At 41.7% G+C, this 20,706-nt stretch overlaps 1 protein-coding gene across 1 annotated transcript; it reads right to left on the bottom strand.

Moving 5' to 3' along the window:
• Positions 1–4,931: 4,931 nt before the first annotated feature.
• On the bottom strand, positions 4,932–12,374 carry NMRK2 (nicotinamide riboside kinase 2). Its single transcript, XM_085312393.1, has 8 exons — positions 12,184–12,374; positions 10,008–10,098; positions 8,579–8,627; positions 8,210–8,381; positions 6,531–6,602; positions 5,894–6,000; positions 5,404–5,489; positions 4,932–5,305 (listed from the first exon to the last, which is right to left on the bottom strand). The coding sequence occupies exons 1-7, from the start codon at positions 12,207–12,209 to the stop codon at positions 5,404–5,406; spliced, it is 603 nt and encodes a 200-aa protein (XP_085168519.1). The 5' UTR covers positions 12,210–12,374; the 3' UTR covers positions 4,932–5,305.
• Positions 12,375–20,706: the final 8,332 nt, after the last annotated feature.

The following is a 20,706-nucleotide window of genomic DNA, read 5'->3' as shown; positions in this document are numbered from 1 at the left end:
GAATGGGGAGGAAGGTGCTAACCTGGGGCGATTTTGCAGGGAGCTGCACCTGCTTTTCCTGCCCGTGCATGGAGCTGGGAACCTTCTGGAGAAGGTCTTGGGGGGGTTTAAGAAGGTCCTGGGATTTCAGGAAAGATCCTTTGCAAGGTCCTGAATTCTTGGGGGGTCCTGGGATCTGGGAAGGTCCCTGAGGTTTGCGGAGGGTTTTGGTATTTTGGGGAAAAAACGTTGGGGTTGGGGAAGGTCTTGAGTGTGTCTGCTGGTCAGCTGCTCCAGGCGCCTGGTGGGGGTTTCCGGCCAGCCAGTGCCCACCGGAGCCACAGTCAGAATCCAGACCCGGACAAATTTGATCTTGGGGAATCACCGGCCAAATCCTTCTTTAAACAGATGGCGAAAGTCCCTCTGGCGGCAGAGCAGCCTCGTCGGAGGGGGCATTGGCATGGGGAGAGGGGGGACGGTTTGACCCGGGGGCGCTGGGATGCCCTGGGGGCCCACACTGCTGCTGGCGTGTCCCTGCGCTGGGTGACGTGATGGCTCCGGGCTCTTCCCAACTCGCCTGCACGGTGCACGCAGGGTGTCTCTTCCGTCCCAACCCCAAGGGGCACGCGAGGTCCATGGATAATTGGAGCATTCCCCTCCCCCCCYTTTTTTTTCCGGCTCCTTCCTTGGGAGCCCCTGCCAAGTGGTGGCGGCAGCTGGCAGCGGTCACACAACCCACCCTCCTCCCCGGGGTCAGGCCCTTCTCCCCACCACCGGGAAACCCAACACTGCGGGCGGCATTGGAGCTCGGCCAGGGAAAGGTAGCGCTGGGGCCAGGATCTCGGAATAACCCGGCTCTGGCGGCCAGAGCAGGGCCCGGGGCTGCCCAGCGGCTCGGTCCGGCTCCGGGCAGGGGBGGGGGGGGAGGGGGGGGCTGCACGTGTTGGTGCAGAGTAAGGAGCGTAAGGAGCGCGGAGGATGCTCGAGSCGGCGGGGGAAGCCGATGGCCCTGCTCCCGCGCTGCCTGTCCCAGGGTGCGGGAAGCAAACGGCAGCTGAGGTTGTCACGGGAGCCGGGAGGCATCGATTGGAGCGGGGAGGGGGTCTTGGGGCAGAGTCCCGTCTGGGATGGCAGGGCGCTCTTCGCAGGACAGGTGCCTTGGATTTGGTGGTTTTTAGGCTCTGTAGCAAGGTGCAGTTGCTGGTCGGGACTAAATTAAGGACAGGGGTAACATGGGAAGCAGCTCTGCCCGAGGTCCGGCAGCCGAGCAGTGGGAGAGCTGGGAATAGCGGTGACATCCACAGCTGCAAGCTGGGGCAGGAGAGGGGGGAGGCTCTGCTTGCAGCTCCATCACTGCACCGACTCCTGACCACCCCCCCCTCCGGCAAAGCCTTCTTATGATTTGAGCCATCTAATTATAACTGATTTCTTTTCCAGTTGCTGGATAAAAATGCAGACGCTGCTTTCTGTTGAGGTTTGCCTTTCACCATGGATGTTCTGAGGTCGCTCCAGAGCAGAGAGCTGTTTCTGGTCCTGGCCCTGCCATTGCGCCGTTGGCACTGGGGTTGGAACTGTGTGTGTGTGGGTGGGGGTGGGAGTTTTGGCTTGCAGATTCAGCTAGACCCACGTACATTTAATCCGGCTCTTACATGGCATATTTTTTTTGCCAGAGACAGTATGTGAAAGGATATATGGAAATACTGTCGCACCAGTTGTTCCCAAGCTATGCAAATCTGACATAGTGCAAAGGCTTACAGGATGCTTCTCATGCCCTTGGTTTCCATTTCACCATCCTAAAAGGTTCTAAGAAGTTAATGGTTGATTTATCCTTGCCGGACATTGCTGCCATCTCATCCCGAGTCATCCTGGAGGTGACAGTGTTAGGAGATCTCAACTTGTTGGATGCACAAAATATCATCCCTGAAACTTTTATGAACAGGAATTTGGGGCATTTTTGTTGCCCCCTTGCTTGGGATAACTTGGTCTGTTTTAGAGGCTTTTGAATTGCGGAATACAGGGCACAAGTTCAGCAGAAGGTGGAAAATATTTCAAGGTGGCTGAGGATTTACTGAGGAGACAATTCCTGCGCCAAGAGCCTGGCAAGGGAGCTGATCCTCTCCCCTCCTATGTAAGAGCGGAAATTAAGTAATTCCCAGCTCTCTGGCAAGTGATCGGGAGGACTACAAGGACTGAATACTTCCCAGAGTGGCTCTCGGAAATGCGAGGGTGTCCTGGTCCCCAGGTTTCTGTGAAGTGAAATACCCTGGCTTTGGTTGCACCTCACTTAGGACAGAGCCGTGAGACTAGGCTGGGCAGGTTGCAAACGTGCTGCAATCAGTGCAAACAGAGAAACAGAGACTGTAAGTGTTCTGCGTTAAGCTTTTATTTTTATTTGTTTAATTATTTTTTTGCTTTCCAGAGAATAGCTTGAGAACAGCACGATGTCTTTCCCCTCAAATGTCTTTGTAAAGGCAAAACTATTCTATACAACTTATCAGGTGAGAGTTAAACATTGTCTGTTAGCACTGGGGAAACCCTTACAGAATTTCTCCTCTGCCAAATACCACCGGGGAGCTGAGGCCGCTTTTTTTATCAGCAGGCAGGGCTGCATCTAATAACGTCCAACGAACATACGAGGTGCTGGTGACGAGTCCCAGTGCCCTGTCCACGGCCCAGGCATTCCACTGCTTTGCCCTGGCACGTAACAGCGTGATTATAGTCGTGTTAGTCTCTTGGGGCACGCACAGAGCTAGCGGGGGGTTACGCACAAGGGAATATGCCTTTTTATAGCTTGGGTAAGCATGGCCGATGCCATCAGTACTTGCTTCTCCATTCGGGCTGCTTTCTCTTCCAGACGGACGATTAAAATATATCAGGCTAATGCAAGGATGCGGTGGGAGAGCTGATTCGCTGGCAAGTTTGGTTCCTGGCAGCCTTTAAAACACTCTGCAAAACAGGCTCTCTGATTTTTAGGTGACTTCTTGCTAATTGACAGCAGCTGCCCTTCTGGAGCAATGTTTCTAATTAAGGCAGACCCAAAAATCTGAAGCGAGCTCTGCTGATACTGTAGCTAAGTTATTTTAGAGTCCAGAAGTTTGCCACGCTCATCCCATGTGAGAGGTTTTGTAATTTAACATTGTGAGCATTCAGATTACTTTTATGCGTGGTGTGCTGCACGTGCTTTAGGACATCAGTTTAACAGCACTTCCTATCTTTAGCCAGTGTTATTTTTATAGCTGGTTGAAAGATCTCCACACGCTCACCTATCCAGCCACAGTATTTAAGCTCAGTTAATGGGCATAAAGATAATGCGGAGAGTTATTATTAGCTTGGAGCTAGCTAGCAGCCAAGGCCAATGCTGCTACTAGTTCCTTATTATTTTTTGCAGATTTAACAACCACATTGTCCTGGGCACTCAGCACACATGACAGGCAGATGTTTCCCCAGGCAGAGCTGGTATTAGCATCTACCACATCAGAACAGATGGAGTAAAGATGAGACTACTCTTTTTTGTTAATAGAACTTACCATTGTGTTTTTTGTGCTTTCTGTGGAGCTTCCTGTGTGAAGGTCACTGTTTCCCTAATGTGTATAGGTCTGTCTGAAAGCTTCATGAAGAATACAAGTTGTACTGCTATTCATGAAGGAGGAAACTCAGTCAGAGTTTTTCTTTTTTTCCATCAAAGGCCTTAGAAAGCGTGCAATAATCAGGAGAAAAAAAAACTCTACCTCTCAGTTTTGGTTCAAGAGCAATGCCCTGATTCCTTTCTAAAGCTTGTCATGCTGGGTTGTGTTATTCCACATTATGTTATTTCAATCTTCTGATTCTGTTTGCCTAATTACTTTTCTTCTGTGCTATCCTGTTTTGAGTGAGAGGCTTTTTTAATCACACAGTAATGCTGAGAAAAATTCTATCAACAGGAAAAAAAGAAGTAAGATTCCATTTCCACTGATAACTAAGTTCTGTTAAAGAGGGAGGACATGAGTGAGTTGAGTGGTCTCAGATTAAGAGATCTGTGTACAGTCTGTGAACTTATCAGACAAATTTGAAAGAGTGAACTATCTCCTCTACCTACACCTTACCAATTAGTAGCATGCTATCGGCAGTTCAATGCATTTTTCCCCCCCAAATTTTATTACCTATTTGGTTATAAGCACCTCCATTGAATGCACCATTTTAAATTCCATAGTGATATAAAGGACCACTTTCTACAACCTAACATATAGATTTCTTGCAACACATTCACATTAAGTGTGTTGGTCAATTCACTCCAAAACATATTTAAATGCTTTTCATTTCAAATCTGAAATTAGAATGGGATTTTCAGTGCTAATTCCTGAGAAAAGTTTCCTAATCCAGTACAGTCTCAATACTAAGCTGCTACTCCAACTCCCTGAGAAGTCCTACCAATTTGCCTTCTGGGTTTTAAATTCACTATTATGGCAGCTTTCACTCTGGAAATCAGTTAAATGGCAAATTGAGAACCAAGTAACTTTGGATTACAAAAATGTATAAATTCAGGCTGCTGCCCAAACTTCATACTTTGGAAACACTTTACTACTGTGTGAAATGGGCCCTAATATCTTTATGTGCTAATTTGTTTTGAGCATAAAGTGAGAAATGTTGAGCAGTTGTGAGGCTGACATAAAACTGGTTTCACAGCAGCACTTAAAATATCTGAAGTGCTGATCATCTCCAAGTCAGCTCAAAGAATTGTACAGTGAGATATGTGACTCACTTGAACTGGGTTTTCAGGCTAGTGTTATCATTTCAGTGAAAGATAAACCAAAGAGGTTAAAGCCTGCTTAGGTATGTTCAAGTCTAGGATATGACATTTCAAGTGCCACAGGGAAAAACATGGGCTGCTGTTGTGTTTTGGGGGTTTTAGTGCCTATTTCTATACCAGGAAAACAAAACAAAAAACCCAATACATTAAAACAGGAGCTTAAAGATGAGATTAAATTGGTTTTTACTGAGTTCAGAGGATGGCATTACAAACAAGCCATTACATAAAGGCTTTATGTCTGCAGAAGTGCAGAAGCAGAAGAGTCAGTTGTTTTCCAAAGGCAGCTGTTACTTGTTCCATTATAAAAATGTATTTTTCAACATACTTTTAAGCCAGTGGAATATAAAATAAGAAAATTWAAAAAAAAATCCTGTCCATCACAGAGTTGTAAATAACTTATCTTCATTGTTCAATTATATACAAAAGATACTTTCCAAAGGACAGCGTATAAGAGTTTACATAGATAAACCCTAACTCTGACTTCTGTCTACGTACTATTTACACCATTCTGTACACGGGTCTTTCAGGTCTTCAGAGACCCTGAAAAGTAAGAAGGAAAAGTGTTATCCTTCAAGCATATGATTAGGTTGTTTCAGCAGCCAGTCTCTCACATTACAGCCCCTTAGATACGTATTTACCTATAGGCAATTTAAAAGCTTGTTCTGAATATCTTCAAAGACTTGATTGTAAAGTTCATCTCTAGACTTCAGTCCATCTAAATAAACTGAAAAAATAGTGAATCAGTGTGTAGGTTTCTGATCAGAACAAATTTTACATAGACTAGTTCTGAAATATTTCATAGTAGATCGATCCAAACAGCAACTTGTTTTCCAACCTGAACATAGAACACCCCCATCCCCCAAAACTGACCCACTAAATCTCTTTTCTTATGATAAAGAATGGTTTTGCTGTAAGTAGTTATGATCTAAAAACAAAGGGAAGACCTCAGCTACAAAACTATACATATTTATCTGAACAGAAGGTAAACCAGAATGGCAACTCACTGGTAAAAAAAAAAAAAAAAGCCCTGTATCATTACAGGTTAAAATTTCCTTGAATTAAAAATCCTTTGCATTTCCTTAAAATGCAAAGTACAATGCCAAAGGATTTGTATTTAGAGAGACTTACCAACATCAATGCCACTGTCCTCCATTTCTTTCCTGTGTTTTAAATACATGGGCCAGACATGTCCATCAAAGAGACCCGGTGGGTCAGGAACAGTATAGTTCCTTGTACTGCAAATATTGAAGTGAAAAAGTACATTAAGACTACCAGGATTACAGCATCTCTGGCACAGTGCTAAAGCCTGAAGTTAGTCTGATGACTGCTTGGTTGCATTTATGTAAAAGCTGACTGTCACAGCCCAATTTCTCATCAATAATTGTCTACATTTTAGAGCTAGTTTACTTAAATATCCGGAATAAATACAGAAGCTACAGGCAGCCTATGGTCTGCAAACAGTTGCTAAAGGTTTACTGATGCTCATGAGTGAAGCATGCAATGGCCCTGGTCTTTTTGTACCTGTTAATGGATGGGCTGATCTTAAAACCAAAACAGATAGCTAGATCTAAAGACTTAGTAAGTGCCATATGAAAATCTTGTCCTCTAACTGACATTAAAATTTTCAACTGTAATTCCAATTTGTAAGTGACACTAATCTATGCCATTAATAACAACATGCTGGTAGTCTCAACGCTTGCCTCTGTTGCCTTTAGCAATCTCTATGGGAAGAAGGGATTAGACTTAGGCGAAGCAATCTGCTTACCTTCTCCTTCTTTTGCATTCATCATATGGAACTGCCAAGTAGTAGCGTATGTCAAATAGGTCTATCAGTGGTCTGGGGTAGGGTGGAAAGAAAGAATGTGTCTTTTTTTTCTCCTGACAGAGAAGCAACAAATCACCCCTGAAAGCCATAAAAATCTTTCCGCTTTGCCTATATTTGTTTATTGTAGATAGCAGAATCTAAGTGTTTTCATAAAAGGATAGGTAACGGATGATAGGTTTACTAGTAGTATAAAAACGAAAAATGCTGGCAGAATGGTATGCTAGGTACTTTTCTCATCCAAATGTCATGCTACTAGTTACTGTGGGGGACCAGACACAAGCTAGGAAAACCTATGGTGTGAACCATGACAGTTTTTCTAGAAAGTATTTCAAAATCCACTTTCAGCAGACCAAAGCTTTGATTTATCAGTCTATTATGAACCAATTTATGAAAAGTCCAGGCTGTTACACAGAAACAAGTTGCCAAAGTGTGTGTGAGGACACATATTTGACACAGGACAATTCATCACCTCATGCTCTTTTCAAGAGATACAGGCAGGTAGTTCTACCTTGCCTTACTGAATTGTAGCCCTATTAGGTTGAGGAAAATAAACCTATAAAAATCATTAATGCAAATCCAATTTAAACAGCTAGTTTGAACACTGCAGTACTAATAGATTTCTAAAGGTCTGCTGATGGTTGCATAAACTTAATATAGTATTAACTGAGCAAGCACCAGGTTCATGAATACAATATTCCCTCTGGACCAGAGAGAGGCTCCTTTTAACAAGGAGGAGCACTTCAGAGATATTTGTAACCTTCAGGAAGGATACTTCCCTAGGGAAAGGCCAAGAACACCAGGCTGTTTGCCAATGCAATCTTTAGTTGGCCATTCTCAGCATACATGATCTGAGACGACCGCCATTTTACATTTTCCATTGAGTTCAAAAAGCCAGAATGGTGCTGTTCGTCTTGTGGTACAGCTTATAAACAACTCCATTTTGCCAAGTGTCACGCACAGCTTTTTCTCGTGAAAAACTTTTCTAAACAGAACTACAGTTTGGAGCCAAGAATCTTTTGCAAGTTATGTTTATAGCATGCATTTTCTTTTTGTATTTAGATATTGGAAATGTACACTCTCTTGAGTGCTAATCTAGTCTTTCCCATCTTCCTGCCAAGTACTTTTTTCCCATGTAAGAATGAGAAAGATAGTAAGTCTTTGCTCCAGTGTACAATTAATTGCTAAGCTCTATTTAGTCCCTGCTAAACAAGCATATATATCACATGAGAAAACTGTTAAATGTAATGACAGATTCCACATAGTAAATGGAGAACTGATAATCATCTTCTTATGGATGATTTTTTTCAGTTCAAAGTTTAGCATGGCAGTAGGAGGGCAAGAGGGAAGCCTACGCTGCCTCAGTAGGTACAAGCTCTGGCCCGAAGCTCTTCGTGTCCCAGCGTTCAAAGGCATGCTCTAAATAAGAGCTTCCTATATTGCTTTAAGAAAGTCACCTTCTGCATCTCAGTTTGACTGGCAGTAAGATGAGAAAATTTTTTTATGCTTGATACCTCAGAACAATGCAGGAAGGTTGTATTAGTAGAAAGGAGGTTTTAGCCCCGGCACTAGTGATCTAGTGTTCCTCACTGGCAAACCATCAATAATTTCCCAAACCTTACTTGTAATTATAAAGCAGGAAGCCTTCAATGACCAATATATGGATATCTTTGGAGGCTGGCTCTTTAGAGCCAGGCATAACATTCACCCCATGGGAACGGGCAAACTTCACTGGGTTCTCAATCCATGCACGTACAGTGCTCACCATTGCCTCCATATCCAAGGAATCCAACACTAGTTAGAAGAAAGGGGGATGGGGTGGGAAAAAGGTATACAGTCAAATACCATGAACCACAGAGATTTGAAAGTATAAAGTAGAATGAACTTGTAAAATTGAAATTATGTAAGTTTACTATTAAATCTTTAAGAATTAAAAAGAAATACTTAGAAAAATATACATTACTGCATCCTATAGCGAACACTGCTCTTACCATCCCATTGTTTAAAGCCGTCTTCCCCGACTTCTATTTGATCTTGTGGCTGAAATATAGTGAGCAATAAAACATTGCTGCAAACTCAGCGTGATCAGCTACCTAAGATCCGATCACAACCTGGACACTACTGCAATACACAACAAAGCAAGTGTTCACTTAAAAAAAATTACAAACCCTAACAGTATTAAAATTCCCATCTTTCACCAACCCCAAGAGCTTTCAGATGTTCTCTTGGCTTAACTAAGCCACATTTGACAAAAAACTCTAGGTGATTATTTCAGCTAATAATACCAAATGAATTATTATAGGCCCCCTGTTTATAAGTAAACATATAAAGACTTAGTATTCAATACAGTGTTAAATAACTGTTAATGTTTATATGCTCAATAATTGCTATTTTAATTCCTTCTAACAGTTCTAATAAAAATTGCAGATCAGCATAGCTTAAGTTTTGGTCACTTAATTATAACTTTGCAATAGCATTTGCAAGTTAAATGTGCCAGTGAGAAGTCACATATCTTTATGAAAGGGTAGACAGAATTCCACCTCCTTTACTTTAAAGGCTAGTTTAAATTTGTGCACGAGGCTTATAGCAAGGAAGTGCTTCCAGCTTCCGGGTCTCATTCTATCCGATATAGGGCATGTTTGTAGGAAGGCATGACAAACTGACCAGACAGTTGCCAATACTGGAACGCCTTGTGTGTTGGGGGATAAGATACAAACGCCTCAAGTATGTTACCTCATCTTTTGGATGTTCATGTACAGTGGGGTCCAGCTATATTGCAAGTATTAAGAAATGGTTGCACCATGCAGGATTTTGCAGTGTGGTTCTGACACAACAGTTTCCCCTGCTGCTTTCCCAGCCTTGATGCAGAAGGCACTGAAATCAGCACAGGTATTCTGTACTGATTTTTGCAGTCTTTGAATCAGGTTTCTCATAATGAGCTCTTAAAAGCTCAACAAATACCCAACATAACCGCCTTCCCATATTTAAAGCATTGTAGGTTTGTGTTGGTCATTAAATTAAAAAAGCAGGTTTATTTTTAATAAAGCATTACATGGAAGCAACATTCTTTTCTAAATAAAAGATGGATGGAAAGCCAACACAGGAAAATTATTTGTATTTTGTTTTAAAGTTAGATGTGTTGTTAAAACCGAAAGAGATATTCAGCACACTCATTCTGTGCTCAGACATGCCAGCTTTCACTTCTGTGGAAGCCAGCAGACACTGACATTTGTAAAGGCCAATATCTCCTCACCTGTCCAAGGCCATTCAAAACTGATAACTGTTCCTCTTAAGTTGTCAAAACTTACTTGAAACATATGCACAAATATATACAACTTGCAAACAGGAATTACTACAACTTTCGCTAAATATATGCGAGCAACAATAACTATTTTCAACAGGGAAAAGAGTTCAGCTTACCTTGAAAAAGTCATCTTGATGGATGACACAGCAGTTTGGCAGCGCTTTGATAATTCTGTTGGTCAAAGTGGTTTTGCCACCATTGGTCACACTAAACAGAGAATGTGAGGCAGAATCACAAAAACTGCATTAGAACCAGGGTGGTAAGGAAGTGAGAGGTCTGAGTACTACTATACTGTAACTGTTCTTCAGTGGCTTGTACTCCATCATCTGATCTGCAGCATTAAACATAAWTTATCTGGTGAATTATCTTAATACACTGGGTCAGATGTTGTTAATACAGTGTATGCACCTCAGTTTGACTTTTAAAAGCTCTTCTCTGACTAGGTAGAGAGACCCCAGGTAACACAAAGGGCAAATATTCTGCTTTATTACACATAAAAAAAAATATTGGTGCTACAGACTTTCTGAAGGAACTCCCCCCGGACTGTAACTCCAGGTTCTTGCTCAGAAGGAGAATCCTTCCCACTCCTGCCCTGCAGCTCTCACACGCCATCATCCCCCCTGCCGGAAGGGCGAGCGTCCTCCCCGAGGGGCGCCCCGGGCCCGTCCCCTTGCCGCGACAAGAAGGCACCACACGCGCGCAGCCAGCTGAGGAACACGTTTGAATTTCCCGCCTCGACGGCGAGCGCGCGCGCGCTGCCCGCTGATTGGCTGCGAGCGGTTTCCCCCTCCCATCACCGCTGCATGCCCGTGGCCGGCGCGCGCAGCCTTGCTGCGGCTCGCCGTGCTAATAACGCCCGCGCCAGCGCCGCTTCCCGCGCGTTTAACGGCTTCTCACGCTGAGGCGCCAGTGCCGCCATTTCGGCTGCGGGACCCGCTCCCTCCTGGCGCGGGAAGCGGCAGCCAGACTCCTTCCCTGCGGCGTTCCTGAGAAAGCACTGGAGAGGCTCCTTGACCTCCCCTTCCTTCCTGACGGCTGTTTCCCCCGCAGGGCTCTCGTGTCTTTGCTCGCAGCCAGACTGTCTAGAAGCTTAGGGAAGCCCCACACGCTGTAGCCTCAAGATGGAGGAGTGCGCTGGGCTCTTCCTGCTTTGTAAGTCCAGCAGCTATCCTCTGTGTGCCCGGTCTGCCTCAATTTGAGAGTCTCAGTGACCTTCCTCACCCTTCTGCATCCATCTTGATGGCCTCTACAACATCCTCGGTTAGGAAACCCCCGGGCATGTAAAAAAGTGAAAGGGGGAGGGGGGTGTGTGTGGAAGAGGAGAAGCTGCCAGCTAATATGTCTGCTGAGGGCTTTTCTCTTGCAATGCCCTGGCCACTTGAAAAGTAGATTTCAGCTCCTTTCTTTGACATTTATTGCCCCTAAAACCTTTGTGATTTAGAAGGCTTACTTTCATAGATTCATCAACTTAAAAAAAATCCACTCCCTGAAAATAAGCTATGCAGGAAGTGCTTTAGAAAAATAAAAAATCCCTTAATTCATTATAAATGGGGTAAGCTCATTTCTCCTCTTAGAGGATGATTCAGACTTTTTTGTATCTGTAGAGCCTGTTTCTTTAATAGAAGAAATCTGAGTAATCTTCCTGGCCAAAGGGGAGAGTTGTCAAGTCTGAAAGCGCTGATTTCTCATCTGTTACTCAAAGTTTATAAAGTCCCACACTTCCCTGGAACTAGCGTTATAAATCAATCATTAGCCTTGTCTGGTGTCAGTGCTGCAAGCTCCTCTGCAGTCAGGGAGACTATGCCAATTTATATCGGTCACCATGTCCTAAACACACAGGCAGACTCACTTCTAAATCTTATGAAGCTGGGAAAAAGAGAAGCTTTTTGTACTACCCCCGCATTTGAAGCGGGACTTTCAGCCTTCCCCCCGCCCCCCCCTTTTTTTTTCAGTGAAGCTTTTAAAAGTCTAACTTTGTATTGAAAGCATCCTTTTTCATAGTTGAGGCACACCATTCCCTTAATTTTACCTGCAAGTTAATTATAAGACTCTCTTATACAGTAATGGGAAGTACATTGCAGTAGAAAAGTTCTGTATATGCCTCCCCATAGAGTTCTCTGTACTATCTAAAAGAAGAATGAATTATAATTAGATAGCACATTTCAAGCTGTATCTTTTCTGGAGTTCTATAATATTATTTCATGGAGGCCTACATAATCTCCAAGCCTAAGATCATTTTACAACAATTAGACATGAAAAAAATACATATGTGCAATATCAGTAGCAACTTACCCTCCAATACCTATGATGTATTTCATGTTTGTAGATTTTCTTCCTCAGCAGGAATGTGGCAAAGAAAAAAAAATAAAAATCAGAATTGCTGAAAGTTAAAGCAGAACAGAATTATGCCTGATCCTTTTTTTTCTTTCCTGCCTATTCCCCTCACTTAGCTCTGCCTAGCTTTACTATTTCATTGAAGAAAAAGGCGGGTTTGCCTTTAATTTATAGAGCCCCACTGCAATGACCTTCCCTCCCTCTCTGCCTTTCCCCGCCCCGCCTGGTGATGGAAAAGCCCTATGACTATCATGAGCCCCAGATGTCATATTTTAGCGGCTGGAGGAGCCAACCCTCTCCTGGGCGCAGTGGTCATGCGCGCTGCTGCTGCACCTGTTTCTGCACCCCTCACAGCCCCCCACTCCGCTGCCCTGGCTATAAATAGCTTTTTGGCACACTTGCCCTTTGCCTAAATTAGTAATGGGGTAGGTGAAAATGTCACCCCTTTTTACATTTCCATCGGGAGATACGGATGTACGTGAGGATATAATTTAAGTAATGTTTTTTTTCCTTGAAGTCACACAAGCTTTCTCTTTGCCTTCCTTTTCATTTTTCCTAATTCCAACTTAATTGTTTTAAATGCAACTAGGAATGTAATGAAAAGGATTTTTTGTTGTTGTTGTCTCTCTAAACTTCTAACAGGAAAGGAGTAGGGACTCAAGATTTTTTTTATTTTTAGTGAAACAGTTCAGAGAAAGGAATATGCAGAGAAAGATGAGTAAATTCAGTTAGACCATGACATTTTGAAATTTTAGGAGAAACATGCTGAATCAGATTGGGCTTATTCCTCCTATGTTGACATGAATCATAAAATGATTTGCTCTATTAGCTTTCCTATGGGCATTTTCTCCAGTGTGTGCTCATGTAACATAGTATTTCTTAAGGTAAGTTAATTCCAGCTTGACTGTTTGCTTGAATAAATACCTCTTGCCATGAGCGTGCATTGTAGAACCTGTGCTTTGATTTTTCGTTGTTTCAGATGCTTTTAAAACTGTGGCAGTACTCAGCTGTAAGTTCAGTAAAGGCAGAGTAAAGTCAGCAATGGGTCTGGAATGTTTTCAGCACAACGCAGTGAAGTGAAGTATATAGCATGCAATTCAAATAATGTCTAATAGAGCTTGAATCACCAAAACCATTGGGTCCTTTTGTTCTTCCTTTTTACAAAATCCAAGTATGGAGGTCTTAAAAAGCATACAATGATTTGTAAAATCATTTAAAAACTTAGTAACCTTTTTTTTTAATACATAGACACATAAATGTACCAGTGTATGGTGCCTTTTTTTAATTTTCTTTGTAGCTTTAGTGTCTATAGAGCTAAATCTTGCATTGTGCCCGTAGTACTGATATACACATGGATCGTGTACAAAGAGTATTTGTCAGGTGTGGGGCTTGTGTCTTGACTGAAGGTGATTTCAGTGGTCTGAGAAACTTTTGTCATGAGGGTACTGTTTTCACCGTACCCTTAAGAGTAGATATAAAACTCCCCCTGGCTTTTTTATATCGCTTTCATCATTTGGTTACAAAGGATTGTGCTGAGTTTTTCAGCTGTGCACAATGTATATTCAAAATATCCAGAATTTAACCGTCCAGAATCTGAGGAAAGAGTTTCTGAAGAAGTGTTCCTAAAAATCACTTTCAAGGGATGTGCGAGGTGCTGTTCCAGCTGTGTAACTGCCAGGCCTCAGTATTGTTCCTGTGGTGAAATGATGGTTTACGTACTTCACCGTATGCAGTATATTCAGACCCATTTAGCCAAGATGTTCCATAATACAATGTGTATAGAAATACACAGAATACTGCCATTCTAGCAGTTTATGGCATCTCTTTTAGCCCATAGGTATTCTATGACTTAATCATCTCACACCTTGCTAATATCCGTGCTGTTCTCAAATACCAGTCATACCTTTTTGCTCAAACTGGCTAAGTTTTATGCAGAACAATTGCTTCCAAGCTGTATTTAACTTGAATGTTTCTTCTTTTTCAGACCTGAAGAATGATTTGTGTGCTGAAAAGCTTGTTTCTTTCTTTCCAGCTACATCTATTTTTCTAATAAAAGACGCTACCTCTCCCTACAAACCTTGCTTGCCTTAAGGGCTGTTTTGTGTTCACTAGCACTAAGGTCAAAACCCAGTGCTATAATAAAATGAGCTGATCATGAATAAACATATGCTGCAAATTAGAAGAAGATTAATAACTGTCAGAGGTGTAAGATTCTGGAAGTCTTCAGTGGAGGTGTTGGAGGCAAGAAATGAATTTGGTATTAAGATAGGGCATGGTGAACTTACAAATGGGGTTATAGAAAGTGGTTCTTTCCAGTCTTTTATGCTGTGTAATTTCTCTGTGTGTAACAAAGACTTCAATCAGTGTTTCCACTATCATTTATTCTTAACATCATCATACTCTTTGGTTGTTCTTGGAGACTTTGCTTTCAAATTATACTTTCATTACCATTCCCAATGGACCAGTATGTAGCTTAAAATTAGAACAAAACAAAATAAAATAAAATAAAATAAAAAAGATTGATTCAGAGCAGTTTGGAGCTGGAATTCTTGAACATGAGGGAAACTTCAAGCACAGCACAGTCCTTGCAGTTGCAAGTCACTAAGCTTCTCAGTCAGTGCAAATTCTTGTTGTGCACTGAAGGGGAGCAAGGACAATTTACACAAACTGAAAATGTGACCAATATTAGTTCAGTGCAAAAGATTTTCAACCCTTTGTTGTGTTTCTCTCCAGTCCATGAGCTAGGAGCATTTCTTGGTTAAGAGAGCAAATAATGTGTTTATTTTACCACTTTTGACCTTATGTGCTAGGCCAAAACTGGGAACCTCAGAAGTTGTGTAAAGAGTAGCAGGGGACACTGGTGTCAACTACCTTTGATCCAATCCTCTTCACACTGGAATCGTGCTAATCCAAATATTTTTGGAACATGCCATCTTCTGAGTGAGTGAAAATCATGTTCTGCCCTGTTGAATTTACTAAGGTGAATGTCCTTCAGAAAGGACTCATTTTTTGCAGTGAAAAATGAGTATTTGACATAAGACACATCAAAAGAAACAGTACGTTTCTAGTGTAGGTATCAAACAAAAATTATTGTTGCAGTAGCAGCAGCAGTTTTTAGCATTTGGCTGACTGAGTTGTCTGGGATCAGGGAGTTCCAGAACACTGAGGTTCCACTGTCTGTATAAAGAATGTCAAAGCCCCCCCCCCCCTTTTTTTTTCTGAAAACAGTAGGAATAAAGGATAGAAGCCAAGGATTTTTTGCACATAATGCCAAATCCCCTTCATTTAGTGCTCAAGTCTAAAAGCTTACTCTTTGGACATTATCTTCACAGTCCCTCAGTGCTTCTGTGGATGTTTCTGGCTTTCCTTGAATTTGCTTTTAAGCTATTTGTCATTTTTTTTCCTATAATCCATATTTGTACTCATACACAAAACATCCAGTGAAATCATTTTCACTCACATAGTTCAAATTCTTAGATTCCTGAATGGCCTCAGATTTGCTTTTGGTTTAGCTGGTGGCATCTGCCTGCCTTTATTTGGAGACTTCAGGCTTTTCAGCTGTCTGCTTCCATGAGAACCCAAAAGACCCCTACAAAAACCAGTCTGAAATGAATGGTAGCAGTTACACTTACCAGCTACAACAAACTTTAACCTGGTCTGTAAAAATATGTCTATGCAAATGCCAAGTGTTCATAAATGCTTTTTTTAGCAAGTTATGTTAGCCACATTTCTCAGTGAGTTATGTGTTGGTCATCTGAAACTTCCTTTTTTTGTGCTTGTTTATCCTGCAGATACGTTATCTACTTGACACTTTACTAATACAAATACCATTCCACAGTGTGCCTCAGTCAAGGATAGAAAATGTTCCCTCTCTTTACATTATTTTTAGAATACTAGTGTTTACTGAAAGTTTAATATTAATCTTCGTTGCTAAAAACTAAGATAATTTGGCAAAAGCTGGTTTGATATTCATGGAACAGTCATGATATCATTTCCCCAGGATATTTAGTTCCTGTATGTCCTGTGACCTTTCTGTTGCAGAATATGACTCATTTATTCTAAAGCTTTAATTCAGAATTTAAATCCTTCACTAATCACAAGACATTGCTTATGGTATGGACAAGGTTATGCCTTAATTAGAGGGACTTGGCAGGGGGTGGGTTTAGATGTGACAGCATACTAAGTGGGTGAAAAACTAGGTGAAGGAATTGTAGTGATTTTCACTTGTGAATTTTTAAATCACAAGTCCGTTTATTCTTTTTAGAATTCTGAATTAATTGGGTTGCTAAGAATATCCTTTTCTGAGGCTTTGGAAGCCGCTAGTGTCTCAGCAATGCAGAAAGTTTTCATACCCCTTCTTGGGAAGAAGATAAGCTTTTATTTTTCACAAAGACAAGATGAGAGAACACAAGAAATTACACTTAGCAATTAGTCCTGAGTCACTGCTTCATTGTTAATTGCTGATAACTAGAACACCTAACAGTACCAAAAGTTAGGCTAGCAGGATAACAAGCTGAAACACTGTAAGACTCAACTAGTTGGCATCTTGTCGCGATGGCATGCAGTCTGGTTTGCAGCCAAGAACTGCCACCGTCAATGGTGATATTTTCTGCCGTTGCTGCAACTGTTTCCGCTGCTGCCATTGGTAGAAAGTCTGTGGCCTCCTGAAGGAGGCAGAAATGGAGTAGCAGATAGGTCAGGTTTTGAAAAATGTAGACTAAGTAGGCAATCTGGGTTCTGGGAGACGCAGCTAAGTAAGGCACACAAGAATAATACCGCTGCAAACGTTACAGCATGTCAGTGCTTGGGGAGGGGGGGAGTGGAATGGGTTTAACCTCCTGAAAATATAGTAAAGGCAAGGAAAAGTGATGAGGCTTTTTATGAAAGGGCAAGAGGGCAAGCATAAAGGAACAGATTAGGAGTTAATCTGAAGGGAGGACTGTGAAGGAAAGGAGAACTGGAACTAAAAGGTAGCCGGCATGTTTCTGAAGAAGTTCAACCAAAGCTGCAGAAATTATTCTAAATTCTCAGTTCCCAAAGCCCCAGGTTCTGCAGTGGTTTCACTCCCCAAGGTGTACTTTCCCAACTTGACTGCTGACTGGAGCACTTTGGGGCTGTTAATCATGATGCTCTAGGAAAGGATTCTCTCTGTAATTTAGTGATCTACATGAGGAAACTGTTCTGTGGGATTAATGGATACAGATACAAAGAGGAATGAGATATGCAGGGAATGCTTCTATTTTGGGTTTGTGCAGTGCCAGGTAGCAACTGCAGTGATTCCAGGAGTAAGTTTGTAAAAAGATGTCAAATATTTCTGGTGTCATTCGACAACTGGTCTATGTTTGTAGATGTATGATATTGTTGAATCACTTAGTCATGGTCTGTGTGTTGCTATAAATTGTACAGTTGTAGCAACAAAGTAGAAGCACTTCTTAAGTAGAATCTCAGTTTTTACTCTCTGATTTATATTCTAGAGGAGATAATGCCTAATCTTGCTCCACAGTCAGCTGCAACTTTTTGGCCAATATAACTAGTACTGATGGATAGGAAGAGAAAAGAAAATAGGCAAAACTTGAAGAAGCTTTGGAAAAGAAGAGCCAAGAATTAATAAGGCAGGAAAACAAGTGTTCAAGCTTTTAAAAGCAAACTCAGATTGAAGATGCTGAACTGTAAGGCATACTGGTAATGTGTGATGATTTATCCAATGCGCCAAAATATTCTGTTTTTCAGATATATTTGACAGACTTTTACTTCAAAATGAGTCTGAATAGGTCATATACAGACAACACAGGGAAGTTTTCCTTTTGCTGACGTTAAGAACTCATTTTTGCTCGTACTTCTTAATTCTGAAGTTGGTAGGGCTAATCCAGCTCTCAGCAGACAGATTTTGAGGCTTCCCTATGCTGTGTCCCTTGCTACCCTGGCATCTGTGAAATTCCCAGGCCGCAGTCCTCCTGCTCCAACACACTCCTGCCAGTTTCTGGAGTGCTCACACCCACAGTGGTGGTTCCTACGGAAAGACCCTCTCTTTGGTCGTATGTCTCTGTCCCAAAGAAATTTCACAGGGGGGAATGGATAAGTCCTTTGGGTTGGTATAGCTGATAGAAAAGAGTCTTGAGATGGTGCAGAATTCAGGTGGGGTTGGGGAAGAGGAAAGAAAGACGACCATAGGTTTTTCATTTTTCTATTCATCTTTTGTGTGTTGTTTTTCCCTACCATGCCACCTATTTGCAGACTATTTACACGTAAACTGTCTCCCTTAAAAATTTCTAYCCTCTCTACATGTTACCAAAGGTCTTTCTACTCTTCCTTGCCTTCTCAGCCTTCTTCACAGCCTCCTCCTGACCTCTTCCTCCCTGTTCCAGCCTGTGGCCTCCTGCTTCCTGCCCGACTGGTGTGGGTGAGATGCTCTGCTGCAGTCCCTGCCAGAACATCGTGGGGTGCTTCAATCCCCTCAGTGTCACTCAGACATACTGCACCAGTGTATTCGTAACTGAATCCCWTCAGCCTGAGCCTGGAAAGCCACTTGCCGTAGAGTTTACAATGGGTAACTTGTCCTCTGAGTTATTTTGGCTTCAGTTTGGGTTATTTTGAATTTTGTTTTAAAGAAACAGGGACTTCAGTTCTGATCCACATTTTGACTTACTATTCACTCTTTCTTCAGATAAAAAATAAAAAAAATCAAGACTCTTCACTGTGTTATGGTTGCTTATCTGGATATAAGCCCGAGGTAAAGTGACAATTGAATACACTCTGCAGGTCTGTGCTCTGGTACAAGGCTTACACTTCAAATGTATTTTTAAAAGAGAGTGCTGTAAATGAAAGAGAAGTTAGTAAAAGCATTTCTCTATTTTTCTTCCTTCCTTTGTGGTTCTCTCTGTTTTAATGCTATTAAAAGCTTTGTTGCTACTCCTCACTTACAGCGATACTAAGTGTGTTTAGTGCTGTGCTAAGAGTAGAGTCTGGATTGCCCTTTTGTGCTCCCTTCATCTGCCTGGGCTAGCAGAAGGAAAGGGAGTGTTCAGGTCTGTTTTTCAACTAGGAGCTGAACTGCCTGCCTTCATGGTCACTCTGACATTTGAATATGGGATGCAAAGCGGACACCAGAACAACTGTGCCCCACTGTCTGGAATCAAAATATGGTCACTGATACCTCTTATCTAGTTCTCTCATTTCTGGGTTGTGAAAGTGCCGGGGGCTGGTCYACATCTGCCACAGCTTCAAGATGCCACCTGGAGGAGCTTAAAGTCCTGCTCTGTCCCCAAAGGGACAGAAATTATAGCGATGAGAAGTTTTCTTACGTCTACTTGAGTTAACCTCTGGGTGGGATTCATTCTGCCTCCCTTTAGTGTCTCAAAGTGCAGCAACTGATGTTGTCCTCAGCTGAAGGCAGGAGGGATGGGCTGAGTCATCCTCTAGAGGTGCCCCTCTCTCCCTACTGACCCCAGGCTGGTAGGGAGACCTCACAAATTTAATCTATATATGTCACTTGAAAATGGCTAAAGTTAAGGGAGAGACAACCTGGGCAAGAGATTATTTTCACAGAATAAATTAGATAGCTGCAGAAGCATTTTATATTGTAGTTCTGCTGGTAGATTTACTGATGTGATTAATAAGTTGTAAGATTACTTCTGTTGTTAAAAGACAAACATACAGAAGTAGGATACTGACATTAAGATTCTAGTCAAAACCAGTAAAGACAGAAGTACTTAACACAGACCTATTATTTTCGTTAATAGAGTCTTTTTTTTATTGATTAAAACTTGATCACACACAGTTTTTGCATACTGAAATTTCTCATGCTGAGAGCCTGCCTCAGGCTAATGTTTTTTGAAAAGTTTTTCATGAAAATAATTCAACTGGTTGATCTAATGAGTTTAGGAAAAATACACTGTTTTGATTATAGATATGATCCTTATAGTTCATTTATTTTTAGTTTGCTTTGAAAAAAATCTCTGTGAAAATGCACAAGAAGTTATGTTAAAAGAATTTTAATGTTGCAAAATTAACCTTGCGTTTACACCTAATGAGATAGGTGCCCTGTGTAAAAGAGTATTTTCCATTTATCATGCAATTAATAACTGTATTATAACGCACAAACAGAAAAGGTTGATAGCCTTTAAGTTCTTGATGTTCCTTAAAATAGATTTTTTTGTGGGTGTAATTTTTTCAAAGAAGCTATATGTGGAAAGTAGAACATAGTTCCTGGTGACAGAATTATTAATCATTAACACTGATTGATTTGACAGCAGGATGACATGTTAAWAACAACCAAAACACGAGGAAAAAGGACGTAGAAATTTTGGAGGTTTTAAGAATGAAACCAATGTTGTTAAAATAGAATAATATGATTTAAGAGTAGTGATTATCCTTTTTCTAACGTGAGGAGTCAGCCAGATTTGGAAAACTCTGGGTTATTTGTGTGTAATGGGGAGGAAATTGAGCACAGAATCAAGTGTATTTTGGTGCAATACTGCTCAC

The sequence above is a fragment of the Rhea americana genome, unplaced genomic scaffold, assembly GCF_003343005.1.
Source record: "Rhea americana isolate MKP2758 unplaced genomic scaffold, rheAme1 scaffold_361, whole genome shotgun sequence".
NCBI classification, from domain to species: Eukaryota; Metazoa; Chordata; class Aves; order Rheiformes; family Rheidae; genus Rhea; species Rhea americana.
The sequence above is the reverse complement of the archived record's forward strand: the minus strand, read 5'-3'. Positions and strand labels throughout refer to the sequence as shown.

Excerpts from the sequence above, each read along its gene's own strand:
- NMRK2 (XM_085312393.1), bottom strand. The coding sequence starts at position 12,209 with ATGAAATACATCATAGGTATTGGAGG. Across the intron at positions 8,628-10,007 it reads ATCAAGATGACTTTTTCAAG|CCACAAGATCAAATAGAAGT; the intron begins GTAAGCTGAACT and ends ACTATATTTCAG. Across the intron at positions 6,603-8,209 it reads TTCCTGCTTTATAATTACAA|ACCACTGATAGACCTATTTG; the intron begins GTAAGGTTTGGG and ends ACCCTACCCCAG.